Source organism: Alexandromys fortis, unplaced genomic scaffold, assembly GCF_014885135.2.
Source record: "Alexandromys fortis isolate MF-2015 unplaced genomic scaffold, M_Fortis_MF-2015_v1.1 scaffold_180, whole genome shotgun sequence".
Lineage (NCBI taxonomy): Eukaryota > Metazoa > Chordata > Mammalia > Rodentia > Cricetidae > Alexandromys > Alexandromys fortis.
In genome coordinates this window covers 3,159,975-3,174,020 of record NW_026068143.1, presented here as the reverse complement: position 1 = coordinate 3,174,020, position 14,046 = coordinate 3,159,975, and the positions used below count along the sequence as shown (strand labels likewise).

At 35.7% G+C, this 14,046-nt stretch overlaps 1 protein-coding gene across 6 annotated transcripts in view; it reads right to left on the bottom strand.

The window, feature by feature from the left end:
- Window positions 1-14,046, bottom strand: part of Diaph2 (diaphanous related formin 2) — a 773,854-nt gene that overhangs the window by 414,879 nt on the left and 344,929 nt on the right. For all 6 annotated transcript variants that reach the window (XM_050126860.1, XM_050126858.1, XM_050126856.1 and 3 more), the window contains one exon: window positions 11,418-11,519. In XM_050126860.1, coding sequence (XP_049982817.1) covers window positions 11,418-11,519 — 102 coding nt within the window. The remainder of the gene's footprint in view (window positions 1-11,417; window positions 11,520-14,046) is intronic.

Sequence of the window (14,046 nt, the reverse complement as noted above, 5' to 3'; positions counted from 1 at the left end):
TGGGGTGCTTACAAACATTACTAGAAATGGGCTAGTCCAGGTGCGAGAATTAGCCTGTAAGGGCTAGAGTTCATGGGCCAAGCAGTTAAATGAATACAGTTTGTGTGTTGTTATTTCGGGCATGAGCTAGCCAAGCGGCTGGGGTGTTGGGGACGCAGCCCCGCCGCTCTTATTTCAACAAGAAAGAATTAAGGAAAAATTAACAGTATGTGGTAACTAACTAGCTATGGGAAAAGAAAGTCAAACCGTATCAAGGCGTTAATTTGGTTATTCCAACAAAGTTGGCATTAATGACAGTTTAATGAGAGCCTAAAGAAATGACTCAGTAGTTAGAAAAACTTACTGTTTTTCCAGAAGACACAAGTTGCCTTCTAAGCACTCAGAACAAGTGGCTCACAGGTATCTATAATTCTGTTTCCAGAGTATCTGTTGCCTCTGTCCTACACTCAGTGCCTACACACATAAACAGGAACAGACACATATATACAATAAAAATAAAGTAACTTGAAAAGTTGAATTTGGTATTGATGATGTATTGTTCAATGTTTGCTCTTTTGTTATGCGGGTTGTGCAGAGATAAGTGTGCTTCTCCTCTCCTGTGATCTATGTACCAGTAAGCTAATCAAAGACGAAAAAAGATAGCACAGGCAGATAGAGTACAGTCTATGATGTCTCAAAAATAATTTTCTATGTAAAAATAGTCTGCCTAGTTTTGCAATCTTCAGTTTCCAAATTTGAAAATTCAGGAAAATTCCTGTGAATTTTTTCTAAGTTGTAGACATATAGAATGAAGTATTCTAGATGCAAATGTGAGCATGTTAAAATATTTGCTATTATTCTAATTTTTTAAAAATTATCATTGAAGTGACTTTGGTTGGTCATTTTCTTCTGTTAATATTGCACATTTTTATTAACAATGACACTATTAGCATCTGTTTATTAAGATTCTCAATCTTGAAATAATGTTCCAGTTACTCATATTGGTCATACAGTACTACCTAGCATTAACTTTTGCCCACATTTAACATGTCTTTTATTGGCAATGTTTATCATTTTAACTAAAGTTTTATATATATATATATTACACTTAATTATAATACGTTAATACTTTAAACACTTTCACAGATTTCTCTAATTCCTCTAAATTTTCCCCTCTAAAGTGATACCTTTATTTCTAGGGAATAATATGACTTCTTTCATATATGGAGTTTTTGTCATTGCAGTAGTACCTATTAAAGTTTTTAAATAAAATTGGATTTAATAGTTATATGAATAGATTCTTTGGAAGACAAAATCACTGAGGAGGCCTAGGCTGGGCAGTGGTGGCGCACGCCTTTAATCCCAGCACTCGGGAGGCAGAGGCAGGAGGATCTCTGGGAGTTCGAGGCCAGCCTGGTCTACAAGAGCTAGTTCTGGGACAGGCACCAAAGCTACAGAGAAACCCTGCCTAGGAAAACCAAAAAAAAAAATGTGGTCTATTATTCACTGGGTAGACTGAAATTATCATTCTCCATTTATCCATTTTTCAATCATAATAGACATTTACTATTTAACATGTTATAACTTAAAGTGCATCCTTGAAAAAGAACCAAGATACTACAGAGAAAGTGAAGTCATTCTGGGATATTTCTAACCAACCATTACTATGTCTAGAACATGACAATAGGATTGTTTTAGTCTTAAGTGTGAACTTTACAATCAGACCAGTATATGTTGATAGACAAAAGCTGAACTGTCATCAGAGGGTTTTGCTGTGTAAAGGAATAGCATGGATAGTCAAGCTTGGAAATAACAGGAAGCACTGAGCTATATCCCCAGCCACTTATAGTATTATTAAAAGGCTTGTGTCTCATAAAGGCACTTGAGCTTGAGTGCTCCTAAGTGATATAATATAGTAAATAAAGCAGAAACACATGTTTGGTTTGTTGTTGTGGTCCCTCACAGCATTTTACTTGACTGGCATCTTTTGTTTTATAATTCATTCCTTGAAGTGCTTTGGGATGCTGACCAGGGTGTTGTATTATGAAGCGGATTTATTTTTGCTGCAAGTTACTTGTCTATCAAATTACATCAAGCGACTCTCATTTCTTCAGCTGATCTGAAACTATATTTTAAAAAAAGGACATTGACAGGTTTAGTGGGAGCACTACAAGTGGGTTATTTCCCCAAAGAGGTAGGCACAGTTTCATTTATATCATTTGAATTGTATACACTGCATAACTATAAAGCTGATGAGTATGGATTTAATACCAAAATACTACAGGAATGCACAGGAAAAAAAAAGAGGGAGCAGTGCTGCACCTTGGACTGGAGAGGGGGGGAGGGGGAATGGGAAGAGGAGAGGGAAGTGGGAGGAGGGAAGGAGGTGGAAATTTTCAATAAAAAATAAATAAAAATGAAGCAGCAGTGCTAAATATCATGTATGAACAAGAAGAATATCATGAAACCTTTAGGGTTATTCATATCACCTTTTATTAATGCCTATCATATGTGAATATACTTGAAACTTTAGTCCCTTGAAAATAATAGAATTTGTTGCAATTATTAAATGGATATTAAGAAATAGTCATTATTAAGAGGCACTATCTCCTAAATTTACAAAATGTTTATTTGTATTTTCCTATAGTAAAGGGAATGAATTTGGTCATATTCAAGGATGGAGTTTTATTAGGTTGACAGAACTGCCAGTCTAAGTGAGATTCAGAAGCAATTACTGACAAAATTCTGTCTGGAATTGCAGGAAGGAAGCAGATACATTTGAGGTTCTCTATTAAATGAATACTTTTATCTTCTAATACACAATAAGTTCTTCAAGGGCAGGAACTCTCCGAGTCATTGTTTTACTCCCTGCACTAAATCCAGTACCTGGACAAAATAATCAATACGAGAATTTCTCATATATGTAGAAAATGGGAAATGTTTGCACGTTAGCTGTCATGAGAGATGAGAGGCATGGTTAATCTGTGAATTGAAGCTTTAAAAAATAAAGTGTTGAGAAAACTGACTTTACATCAGAAAAATAATGATGTACTGATAGAGAATATTTCCCCAAAGATAGTGATATGTGGAAATTATGCATTGAGAAATATCCACTAGTCTTTAGTATAGAGCAGAACACAATAACAGTGTTTGCCCCCAAAGACACTGTAAACTCGGAGGAATCTCACTGAGAAGTTGGATAAGAATTTCAAAATATTCTTGTCAAAAAATGTAATGGAGGCCACAAATGACTACTAAAATTGCTGTGGAGCTTTGCTATTCTATTAGGGAATTAAAGACATAAAGAAAAAATAAGAGGGTAAAGTTTTGATATTTTTAAATTTAATGAAAAGTAATCAATTACAGAATTACTCGACAGCCATCGACCTCCTGTGACTATTCAATTTTCATGTGGTTTTACTTTACTTTGTTTTATTACAAAAGGTGACTGAAATAAACAAAATAAACAATTCTGTCATAAGCATGGATTAATATGAGAAGTTAATGAAATCAACAGTAATGAGAATGACTCATGGTGACTTTTTTTACTTGATCAAAAAATATTAAATTGGTTTTGTTGTCGTTGTTGTTTCTTATGGGACAGGATTTCTCTGTGAAGCCTTGACAGTCTTGGAACTATCTATTATAGATGAGGATGGCTTCAAACTCACATAGATCCCTCACCTTTGCTTCCCAAGTGCTGAGATTAAAGGTGTGCACCACCACTCCCTGGCTTTTAAACTTAATTTTTTTTCAGATAACATTAAGCTCGTCTACAAGTAAGAGCTAGCATTCATATGTGCAAAAAAAAAAAATGAAAACAAAAGAACACCAGGCATTACACATTAAAATGCTGAAAATACTGATAAAGAAACATGTGAATATTTCACAATGAATATGCAAACTCAGGAAATGATGTAATATTAATATAAACTTGGACCTACAAATTTCTTTCTAAATTAATTGCTTTGATATTACATAGGAAGGGAAAAGCTTTTTATCAACCTCCCTTTCACCTGGCTAAGCTCTCTTGAACAGGGTTAATAAGCTCTTTAGAGGCTTTAAAACAATTAAAGCAAAACGAGGTTATAGTTCTATTTCTAAGTCTCTTTTTGCTTCCATATATTTATGCAAAAGAAATAAGAAAAAAATCATTGTTCTGTCAGTAATATAATATAATCTGTTCTGTTCATTAAAGATTTATATGAACGAAGCTATTGAAACATCTCTCTTACTAGATTATAGCTTGAGAATGGTTTTAATTGAAAAATATGGGTAATTTTGAAGTCAGAAAAACAAAAGTACTGATTACTAAGAGAACTAATTATTGCCTTCTTTTCTCAGAAGACATGCTAGTTTAATAGATACACACAGTATGGGTCTCCATCCCCAGTGCACGACAAGTGGGAATTTCCACAGCTCTGAGACTTGAGAACAGCTGAGCTGCAGACATACTTGGAAGCATTTAAAAGCTCCAGCTGGGGATTCTGACTGCCAGAGCTTTCAAAGATCTGTGCTTTTCTTCCAGTAAAGGTACAGCACATAATTACAATGGATGTACCAAATTCAATTCTGTAGGAGGTAAGTTAGAGGACAAGTCAGTGGGAAGCTATGCAGCCAATCCACCCTTTAAAGAAGATTATTGATCATAGAAGGTATAGGAGGTAGCATGTCTCACTTGCTGGGAGGTCTGCCTCCACATGGAGGGAATATCTTCAGCTTGATATTGTTTGTTTGTTTCTGCTTAATTCCCTCCTATGCTCTTTTTTTTCTCCCAGTAGATTGCAAGTGATTATAAGTAAACCCAAGATTCTGACAGTTTACAAAAGTGAAAAAGTTAAAGCTCACCAACCAAGGGACTGACTCAGACAAGCCTTATTTTCTCTCCTTAAAAAATCTTAACCAGACACACTTCATTGTTTCTTTTTGGTGATAATATTTTAATTAATAGAGAAGGAGTAATCAAATGTATAATACACATCTTGTCCTAGCTGATAAGACGTGATTGTTATCTAGAGAGTTAGGTATTTATGAAAATTCTACAGTGTAATGGGCCACTACTGAACACTGAAATAAAAGCAACAATAAAATTCTCATTGTTTAAGAGAGAAAGACAAGAAAATATTCCACACACAATGAATCTGTCAATGTTAGAAACTGCCATATGGAGAGTAAGACAAGAATGGCAAACAAATTCAACAAGGATTTGATAGATACATAACTTGAATAACATTAATATAGTTCATCTACTTATATAATTTATAATCTAAGAGTACATGTTCAACAAATAAACTCAAAAATAGTAAAATTATTACTTTCTAGAGAGGAAATTTTAAAGAAGACTCTGAGAGTTTAAAAGATAGGCCTATTTTGTGTTTAGTTTGTTTTTCAAGACAATGTTTCTTTGTGTAACAACCCTGGATGTCCTGGAACTCGCTCTGTAGACCAGGCTAGCCTCGAATTTACAGACATCCACTCACCTCTCCTTACCAAGTGCTGGGATTAAAGGCACGTGCCATCATGCCTAGCTTGATCAAACGACTTTTGATAGTTAGGCAAATTTTGGGGTATAGAAGTGGATCCGTTTCACCTGGACCAAAGGTCGAAGAATTCAAGACTCTTTCTTATTCCATGCTAATGAAGTCTGTTGCATTCCCACCCCCCCTTTTGGAGTGAAGTATACAAGCATGTGAAAATAAAGGAGGCACATTCACTGAATGTCCCTTTTGATGCTGCTCTGTGTTTTTTGTCTCTTATATCTCTGTTCCATTTGCTTAATCCTTATGCTCCTACCCTAGAACGAATGGGTTTCATCAAAGCTGATTTTCAACAGGAATCAGGGGTGATAGCACATGCAGTGATTCTGAAAAGAGAATGAATTCAAGCACATAAAAAATGAAGTTTAATATGGCTGATGTACAAGAAGCAAGAGTTCAGTTCACTCACAAGTTTAATGCCTAAAACTAAGAAAGATTGGCAGGTGCTAGGCCAAAATGTGCTTGATAGGTTAAGATCAGTCTAAAATATATTTCAGTGGGCAAATATTTGCTGTGTAAACACAAGATCTAAGTTCAGTCCCATGGAAAGTCACAGAGACACATATCTGTAAAGGCAGCACCGAGGAGAGCAGATAAGGACAAACCCTACTGTCAGACTGGCCAACCAGCCTATCTAAAGCAATGAACTCGAAGTCCATAGCGACCCTGTCTCAAAAACAAAGGCAGAAAATGACATAAAAAATAACCTAATGTTGAATCCAGTTTCCACACATGCAGACATAGAAAAGAACATAGAAAATAAGGAAGAAAGCAAGAATGGAAGGAATACAAATACTGTACCATTAGTGTTGTAAGAGGCCACTTGTTTGGTCCCTGCTGTTCAGCCCCGAAATAACCACACAGAAACTGTATTAATAAAATCACTGCTTGGTTTATTAGCTCTAGCTTCTTATTGGCTAACTTTTACATCTTAATTTAACCCATTTCTATTAATCTGTATATTGATACATGGCTCTCGCTTACTGGCAAGGTTTGGGTTCATTTAGACGTTCTCTATAGCAGCTACATGGCATCTCCCGACTCTGCCTTCTTTCTCCCATCATTCAGCCTTGCTTTCTCTGCCTAGCTCTACTCTAACTTTTCACAGGCCAAGGCAGATTCTCTATTCATTAACCAAAGGTATTCACAGCATACAAAGAGGAATCCCACATCACACTAGTGTTTTAGGAAGTAACTAATAAGCAATACAAATACAATCTACATAGAGGCATTAAAATGAGACTGATTTTGAGAAGAGCTAAAGTTTAAGTAGGAAGCAGTTAAGTGTATGGTGACAATTACAGCAAATAATTACGCTTCTCCAGACTATGGCAATGGCAGTACAGATGGAGTGTAGATCTGAAGCATATTTGAGTTTTGAATAGGAAATAATAACTTTTATTGATCAACTTCAATGCACAATGTAAGGCAAACTTCTAATTGTTAGTGATTGAAGAGTGAATAACATGTAAGGCCACAGAGCAAGTGGCAACTTCTGAAGAAACTGATGAGAGGTAACAGAAAGAGAGTAATTAACAGAATCCTCAGGTCAGTGATACATTATAATTTAACCATCTATCCACCCATTTTAGGCAGCAAGTGAGATTTATTTTCTTGACGAGAAGGCCATAGTAGACTGAAAAATTGAAACAGAAAGAGAAACACCACAATTGTAGTAAGCAAGAAATAAGGCTGTCTGGAATTAGATGGGATAGTAATGCCCAAAGCAGAGATAGGGAACATGTGCCTAGACTAGAGTGCCAATCTCATCATATTCTCCTCCAACTTTCTTCAGTAAATCACAGTGCCTAAAAGCACTGACTGTGAATTCTAACTGAATTCTACTATTTACTATCCAACCCTGGAACAGTTACTGGAGTTTGGTTTGCCTCAGTTCCACAGCAGTAGTACGGAGATAATAACAGTATCAAACTTTACCTTACAAATCATAAGAGAGCAAGAATACTTTGACTGGTTTGACCTTGTGTAGACATTACCTAAGTAACCACAGTGCTATGAGTTGATAAGGCACTGGTAAATTGCCCACACCTTTCAGGCTAACTCCACAGCCCTGTGCATATAGACTGAACAAAATGAACTCAGGCATTATTGATAACAATAGGGAAGACATGAAGTTGGGAAGGAGATGAGGGTTAGCACTTTGTCAGGAGCCATTTCCCTCCTAGAAATCATTACAGGAACCATCACCCTGGGGAGTCTGCAGAGGACCCCACACCCATAATTATGTTAAGAATCCTTCTATTGACAGAACCTACCTCACACCCAATTAGCTGTTATCTGTTAGCGGAACCCTCCTCACATTCCAGCTATCCAGGGAACTAGGTGTGTCAACTCAAGCCTTCATGGCCAAAGAATCATCACCTGACCTCCTGGCCTACAGGACCTGGACCACGCTGCAAGATCCTGTGCCCTGCCCCCCAAGCCCTCATCCAGGGGCTATATGAGCAGCAACCAGGACTCTAATAAACGGAGGCTGTGACAAACTTAGCATGGCCTCCTCCTTCTTTCCTAGCCCATTCTCTTCCAGATAGTCCCCCTCCGTGACCCTGGAGTAACTGACTGCCAGGTGGGTTACGACCCCTAGACTCAGTGACCTGCCAAGGCAATTGACAGCACTTGGAGGAATTTGATGGAGGAAACAGTGGACAGAAGTGACTAAAATATATTATATAAAAGTATGAAGTTTTCCAAGGAACAAATTGAAAATATTACTTAAAATATGGCCCATTTAAAAGTGTTAGCATAAAACACTTTAGTAAGCTTTTGCTATCAGTAACATTGTAATAGTACTATTAATAATAAAAATAGGCCATCTCCTTTCCTGACACTTCAAAAAGAATGCATAAAGAGGGGGAGGGGGAACAGAGCTCTATTCTGCAATACATGCCTGGCATGTGGGAGATCCTGGGCTCAGGCCTCAAAGCAACAAAACAACAAATAGAACAATGTTGAGTAACTACAGTCTTGGTTACTAAACAGATGCAGACAGGAGACTAGCTTAAAACCATAAGTTAGAAACTAGCTTGGGTGATAGAAAAAAAACAAAGCAACTTTAAAGGTAGAAGAGCCTCTGGAGGTCCTGAAGTTTGTTATGCCATTGGCAAGAAAGAGTTTGTGGTAGTTTGAAAAGAAGGGATATATGACCCACATTGGAGCACCGGACTGAAATCTCAAGGTCCAAATCAGGAGCAGAAGGAGAGAGAGCACGAGCAAGGAACTCAGGACCGCGAGGGGTGCACCCACACACTGAGACAATGGGGATGTTCTACCGGGAACTCACCAAGGCCAGCTGGCCCGAGTCTGAAAAAGCCTACGATAAAACCAGACTCTCTGAACACAGCGGACAATGAGGACTACTGAGAACTCAAGAACAATGGCAATGGGTTTTTGATCCTACTGCACCTATTGGTTTTGTGGGAGCCTAGGCAGTTTGGATGCTCACCTTACTAGACCTGGATGGAGGTGGGTGGNAAGAGACAGAAATCTTTAATAAATAAATAAAAAATAAATAGCCTTTCTTTTCTGACTCAAAAAAAAAAAAAGAAGAAGGGATATACAGACAAAAGAAGAAATGGTAAGGAATGAAAGACATAAGGAGAATGGAGAGCTTGAATTTTAATTTGTGAAGTCAGGGAAGCACTGAAGGGTTTTGATACCGAAGTTATAAATATAAATTTTAATATGAATATAGTAAATAACATTGGCACTGGGTGAAGAAAGGTGAGGACAGGAGCGTTCCCAAGATGGGGGTTCTCTCATTAGTGAGAAGGATTGTACTTTCCAAAAGTCTATTTCTATTAGGCTGCTGATATAAATTTAAGGGTTAAATAGTAAGATAGTACATTCTCACAAGATTAATTTAATTTGATAATGTTTTAGTTCATATTTTACTTTTCTATATTTATAAAATGTCTGGCTCACATTTTTGTCTAAAAGATTGCTTATAACTCAACAAACATTCACTGCCAATTTTACACTAGAGAGTGTATTTAACTTTAAAAGACTAAGGTTATTTATTATTATTATTATTATTATTATTATTAAGAGTATTATTACATAACGAACAATATATAATCTTTAAAAAGTGTGTGTCTAAACTTTATTTAATAAGTCTCAATTGATAATCTTAGGCAGTTTACATAGTATAAACTACTTAGTAATGTCCTAGATTCTTTCTGACCCCATCCCAGCAGAGATAGAGCAAAATAGAGTGAGAGTAAACATGGAAACATGGAGAATTCATGTACATACAGTCTTAAATATTTATGTTTATGTGTATAAACAAGAACTCTCTTCCATTTTCTATTTTTGCCTTTAGTTCAGAAGGTATATTGCTTTTTATGTTCCACCCCCCCCCCCGCAAATTTCATTTCCTCAGTGAGGTACCAAGGATATTCCTCTTGAAGGACTTGCTTGGAAAACTAATACATCTTCTTAGATAAACTGCACTGAGGAAAAAAAAAATGGTTTCTGAGAAACTTCGTTGTTTACCTACTGTAAAGCTCATAACCATCATGATGCAGCTGAAATCTCAGATGGTGGATAGCCCTGCTTCAATTATAAGATGGATCTGAGCTGCTCAGGTTTCAAGTGTGAACTTGGGGCTGCACATTTTATTATTTAGCACTCTGCTAAAATGCCACTAGTTAATAAATAATACAGAGCCAGTTCAGTTGACGAACAGATCTGATGTAAAAAGAAGAGAAATATGTTCCCCAGGTCCATTATATGTTCTATCTGATCTCAAATTTGCTTGTCTAGTTTTCTTTTCAAGGATTTGACAAATCTTTCTATATCAATGTAGGTAACAGCATGCCCTAAAATCAAAGAATTTTAAATATGGACTAATGTTTATTATATATACTAAAAAGAACATACTCCTATCTAATAGAGTTTCAGATTAAAAAGATTTTAAAACTGAAGCAAGAAATCTGATGAACTCTAGCATGTAAGAATTTGAAACACTATGGAATATTTTCGATAAAACAGGTCAAATAATAATTTAAAAAAATATTCATCAATTGGATTTATAAATGGAAAAAAATCAGGAAGCCTGAGTAAACTAGACATTCATATAGCAAATAAACACAGTCCTGAACACTGAGTTTTTTTCTTAAAAAAAAAAAAAACTACCTTTTAGGGGTTGGGATTTTAGCTGTGTGGTAGAGCACTTGCCTAAGAAGCATAAAGCTGTGGGTTCAGTCTCTAGCTCTAGAAAAAAAAGTAGGATTTATTCAAAGAAAGTAATTTCAATATCCTTTATACTTTCTTTCTGGATAATTACTTGAAGAACAGGCTTCTGGTATTGTAAGATATATGACAATAGTCTTCATACTTAATCATTTATTGTCATTTAAAATGATGTGGATGAAGAAAAATGATAAAACTACATGAGGTACTTTTGTAAGTTATATGTCCTGATGTAAATAACACAGTGCAAGCTCTCAATCAATTATTGACACTCTAGAATATTATAAAATACTTGTGATTTTTCTGATACAATATATACAGTAAAAATAGTTACTAGTTTTTTTTTAAATTTCCCTAGATATTATTTTATTTCAGCCTAAGTTTTCAAGGGGGTTATTCTAACATTCAGATCTGAACTGAAAAATTATTCAATGTATTACATACTATTTTGCATGTATTAATATCATAAATTATCATTACTTTTGAAGAGACTATCTCATGATGCTTTGATGTTTTTTGTGAACTTAAGATGTAACATACTTACTTTTCAATACCACAATGCTATAGGTAAAGATTTTTTCTAAGTCAATATTATATTTAATTATGTAGCTATAAAGTAAAAGAAATCAACTGACATGTTTCTTCTACTTGTGAGAAGTATATTCTTAGGCTTTTGTGATCAATACATACCACAACGCCAAACTGCTCAGGCTCACAGAGATCATCATATTCATTCTTAAGCTCTGCTAGTTCTCGGAGTACATTCTGCTCAGGAAGATGTTTAACAAGATTCTAAGAAAAAAAAAGCATAAAAAGTTAGTGGTTAGTGATTCATCAGTAAGTTTTTAAACATGCATAGATAACTCAACCAAGCATATTTTAAAAAACAAACTTTTAATGAAGAATAACACCTGGTTTTGCAGGGTAAAGCCAGGCAGGAAACCCGAACAGAGATATATTGTGAGAGTTGTCAGGGAGACACCATGTAGCTGCTGAAGGAGACAGATGCTGGATCCTTACCAGTAAGCCACACTCTTGTGCCGATACATAGATTAATAGAAATGGGTTAATTCAAAATGTAAGAGCTAGCTAGAAATAAGCCTGAATCATTGGCTGAACAGTGTAGTAATTAATATAACTTCTGTGTGATTATTCAGGTCTGAGCAGTCAGGAAAGGAATGAGCTGTCTCCGGTTACAGAGAACAAAAAATTTATCTTTTGCTGTATTGTACACACAACAGGTTCCATACCTGTGTTAATACAACTATATATGTTGCCTTTAAATGTTTGTGTTTTCAGAAACACAAACAGCTACCAATAAAGACAAGTAGCCCAGGTGATCCAGCATCTCAGAATGCCTCTGTTGTCATTTCCCAAAAATTCTGTATCAAGACCAACTTCGTAGCTGCTAGCTAAAATGGTCCAGCATCATAGACTATCCAGCCAAAACTTCAGATGAGCTCTACATTTTCTCATCACACAGAAAGAGTAGACAAAAAATAATTCAACTAGCTCTCCCAGGACTGAGGAGGCCCAAAGAGGCCACAGAACAGAATTTGGGACTTGGTTTTTAGTTAGAGATTATTGTGTTTCTAACTCAAACAAAGGTCCCACCTACTTGTAAACCAGAGTTCTACTCTCTCAAGGTTCTTGTTAACAGGTGTGCCTAGCTGCCACACCTTGTGCTCAAGAAATAGGGAAGTAGTTGGTTCCTACCTAAAACAAAAGTCTAAGGATCCAACTAAGTTCCAGTTCCCTTTATAAAAGTAATTTGGAATTCCACCCAGGAAGTGCCTACAGCACTTAGGTCAAGGGCTGAAGTGAGGACTGTGCCTGGTGACTTTCAATTTGTATGTTAATATATTCCTTTTGTTCTACTCCTACCTTTTGAAATCAGGGGTATATTAAGCTGTTGGAAACTAAACCAGAATGAATTTTCAGTACTCACTGAAATTCCCTCCCGATACAATCCAATGTTTCTGCGTTTTATTGTTTCTGTTCACATCTTTGTATTTCTTACTGTATTTCTAAATTCACACCTCCATTCTGGAAGAAAGGTAATTTTGTCGAGGCTGGCCCCCAACCCAAGACTTGACCATTGTCCCAATTTTCTCAGAATTAACTGTAGATGCTGAAACCCCCAGACAACAGGAAGCAGTATAGAGAACATGACGCCCATAGTTCAAAGAAGTAGGATAAATGGGTTACAGTCATTCAATTGACTATGTATGTTAAGCATCACTTAGGAGGGCTAATTACAAGTTGTTGTTGGTCATGGTTTAGGAATAAGGCCTAGCAAAGAAGATTAGACAAGGATCTCATTCTCAAAAGAAAAAAAGAGGGATATTGAAATGATAGGATAGGATAAAAGGATAGATTTTTGAATCTACTTGTAAACTGAAAAAGCAACTACTAGTCTTAAATGTTTTACATTGGTATGTATTATTTTTGTATACTGATAAAAATTTAAGGATATTTTCTTATACTGATTATGTACTTCTATTGCTGTTTAAGGTATTGTACCTATGTACCCAATTTAACAATGTAATGTAAATTTCTAAGTTTTTTTTTTTCAAGACAGGGTTTTTCCAAGAAGCTTTGGGGCCTGTCCTGGGACTTGCCTCTGCCCCCTGAGTGTTGGGATTAAATGTGTGCCCAATCACCATCTTGCTAATTTCTAGTTCTTGAATGCTATTATTTTAAACTATTTAAAGTAATTAAAAATGCAAGTTAGTAGTCATCTATAACAATCAAACTTGTAATTGTGTAGGTTTGTTTCTATTTGAGATGAATAAAGGTCTGAAAGTCGACGTGATGACTGAAGTAATGGAAATGTGTTTATCATTAAATGATTATATACTAACAAGTCATTAGTTTGGCAAAATTATAAGTTTTCTTATTTATTTTCTCTTTTTAATGTCATTTACGTTTTCATGATTTAAAAAAAACAAACAAACATGTAGAGGCTTGGTATGGTAGCTTAATACTGGTAATCACAGGACCAGGGAGGCTGAGTCAAGAGTGTAGAGTATTGTGAGTAACCCATGTCACAAAGAAATACATCACCTCACTTGCACTGAAAAACAAAACAAAACTAGAAAAAAATCAAGTAAGTCAGTGTAACACAGAAACCAAGGAAATCACATTTACAATATTGTAACAGAAGAGAGATTTTATTTCCCATATTTATCTTTTTTCTCTTCCCCTTCATTTCTGCCTCTCTATTAAAACTCTTAAAATACAACAATGGTATCCACTGTATTAAGGCTCGAGTTTTTTTTTTTTTTTTTTTTTTTTTTTTTTTTGTTTTTTTTGTTTG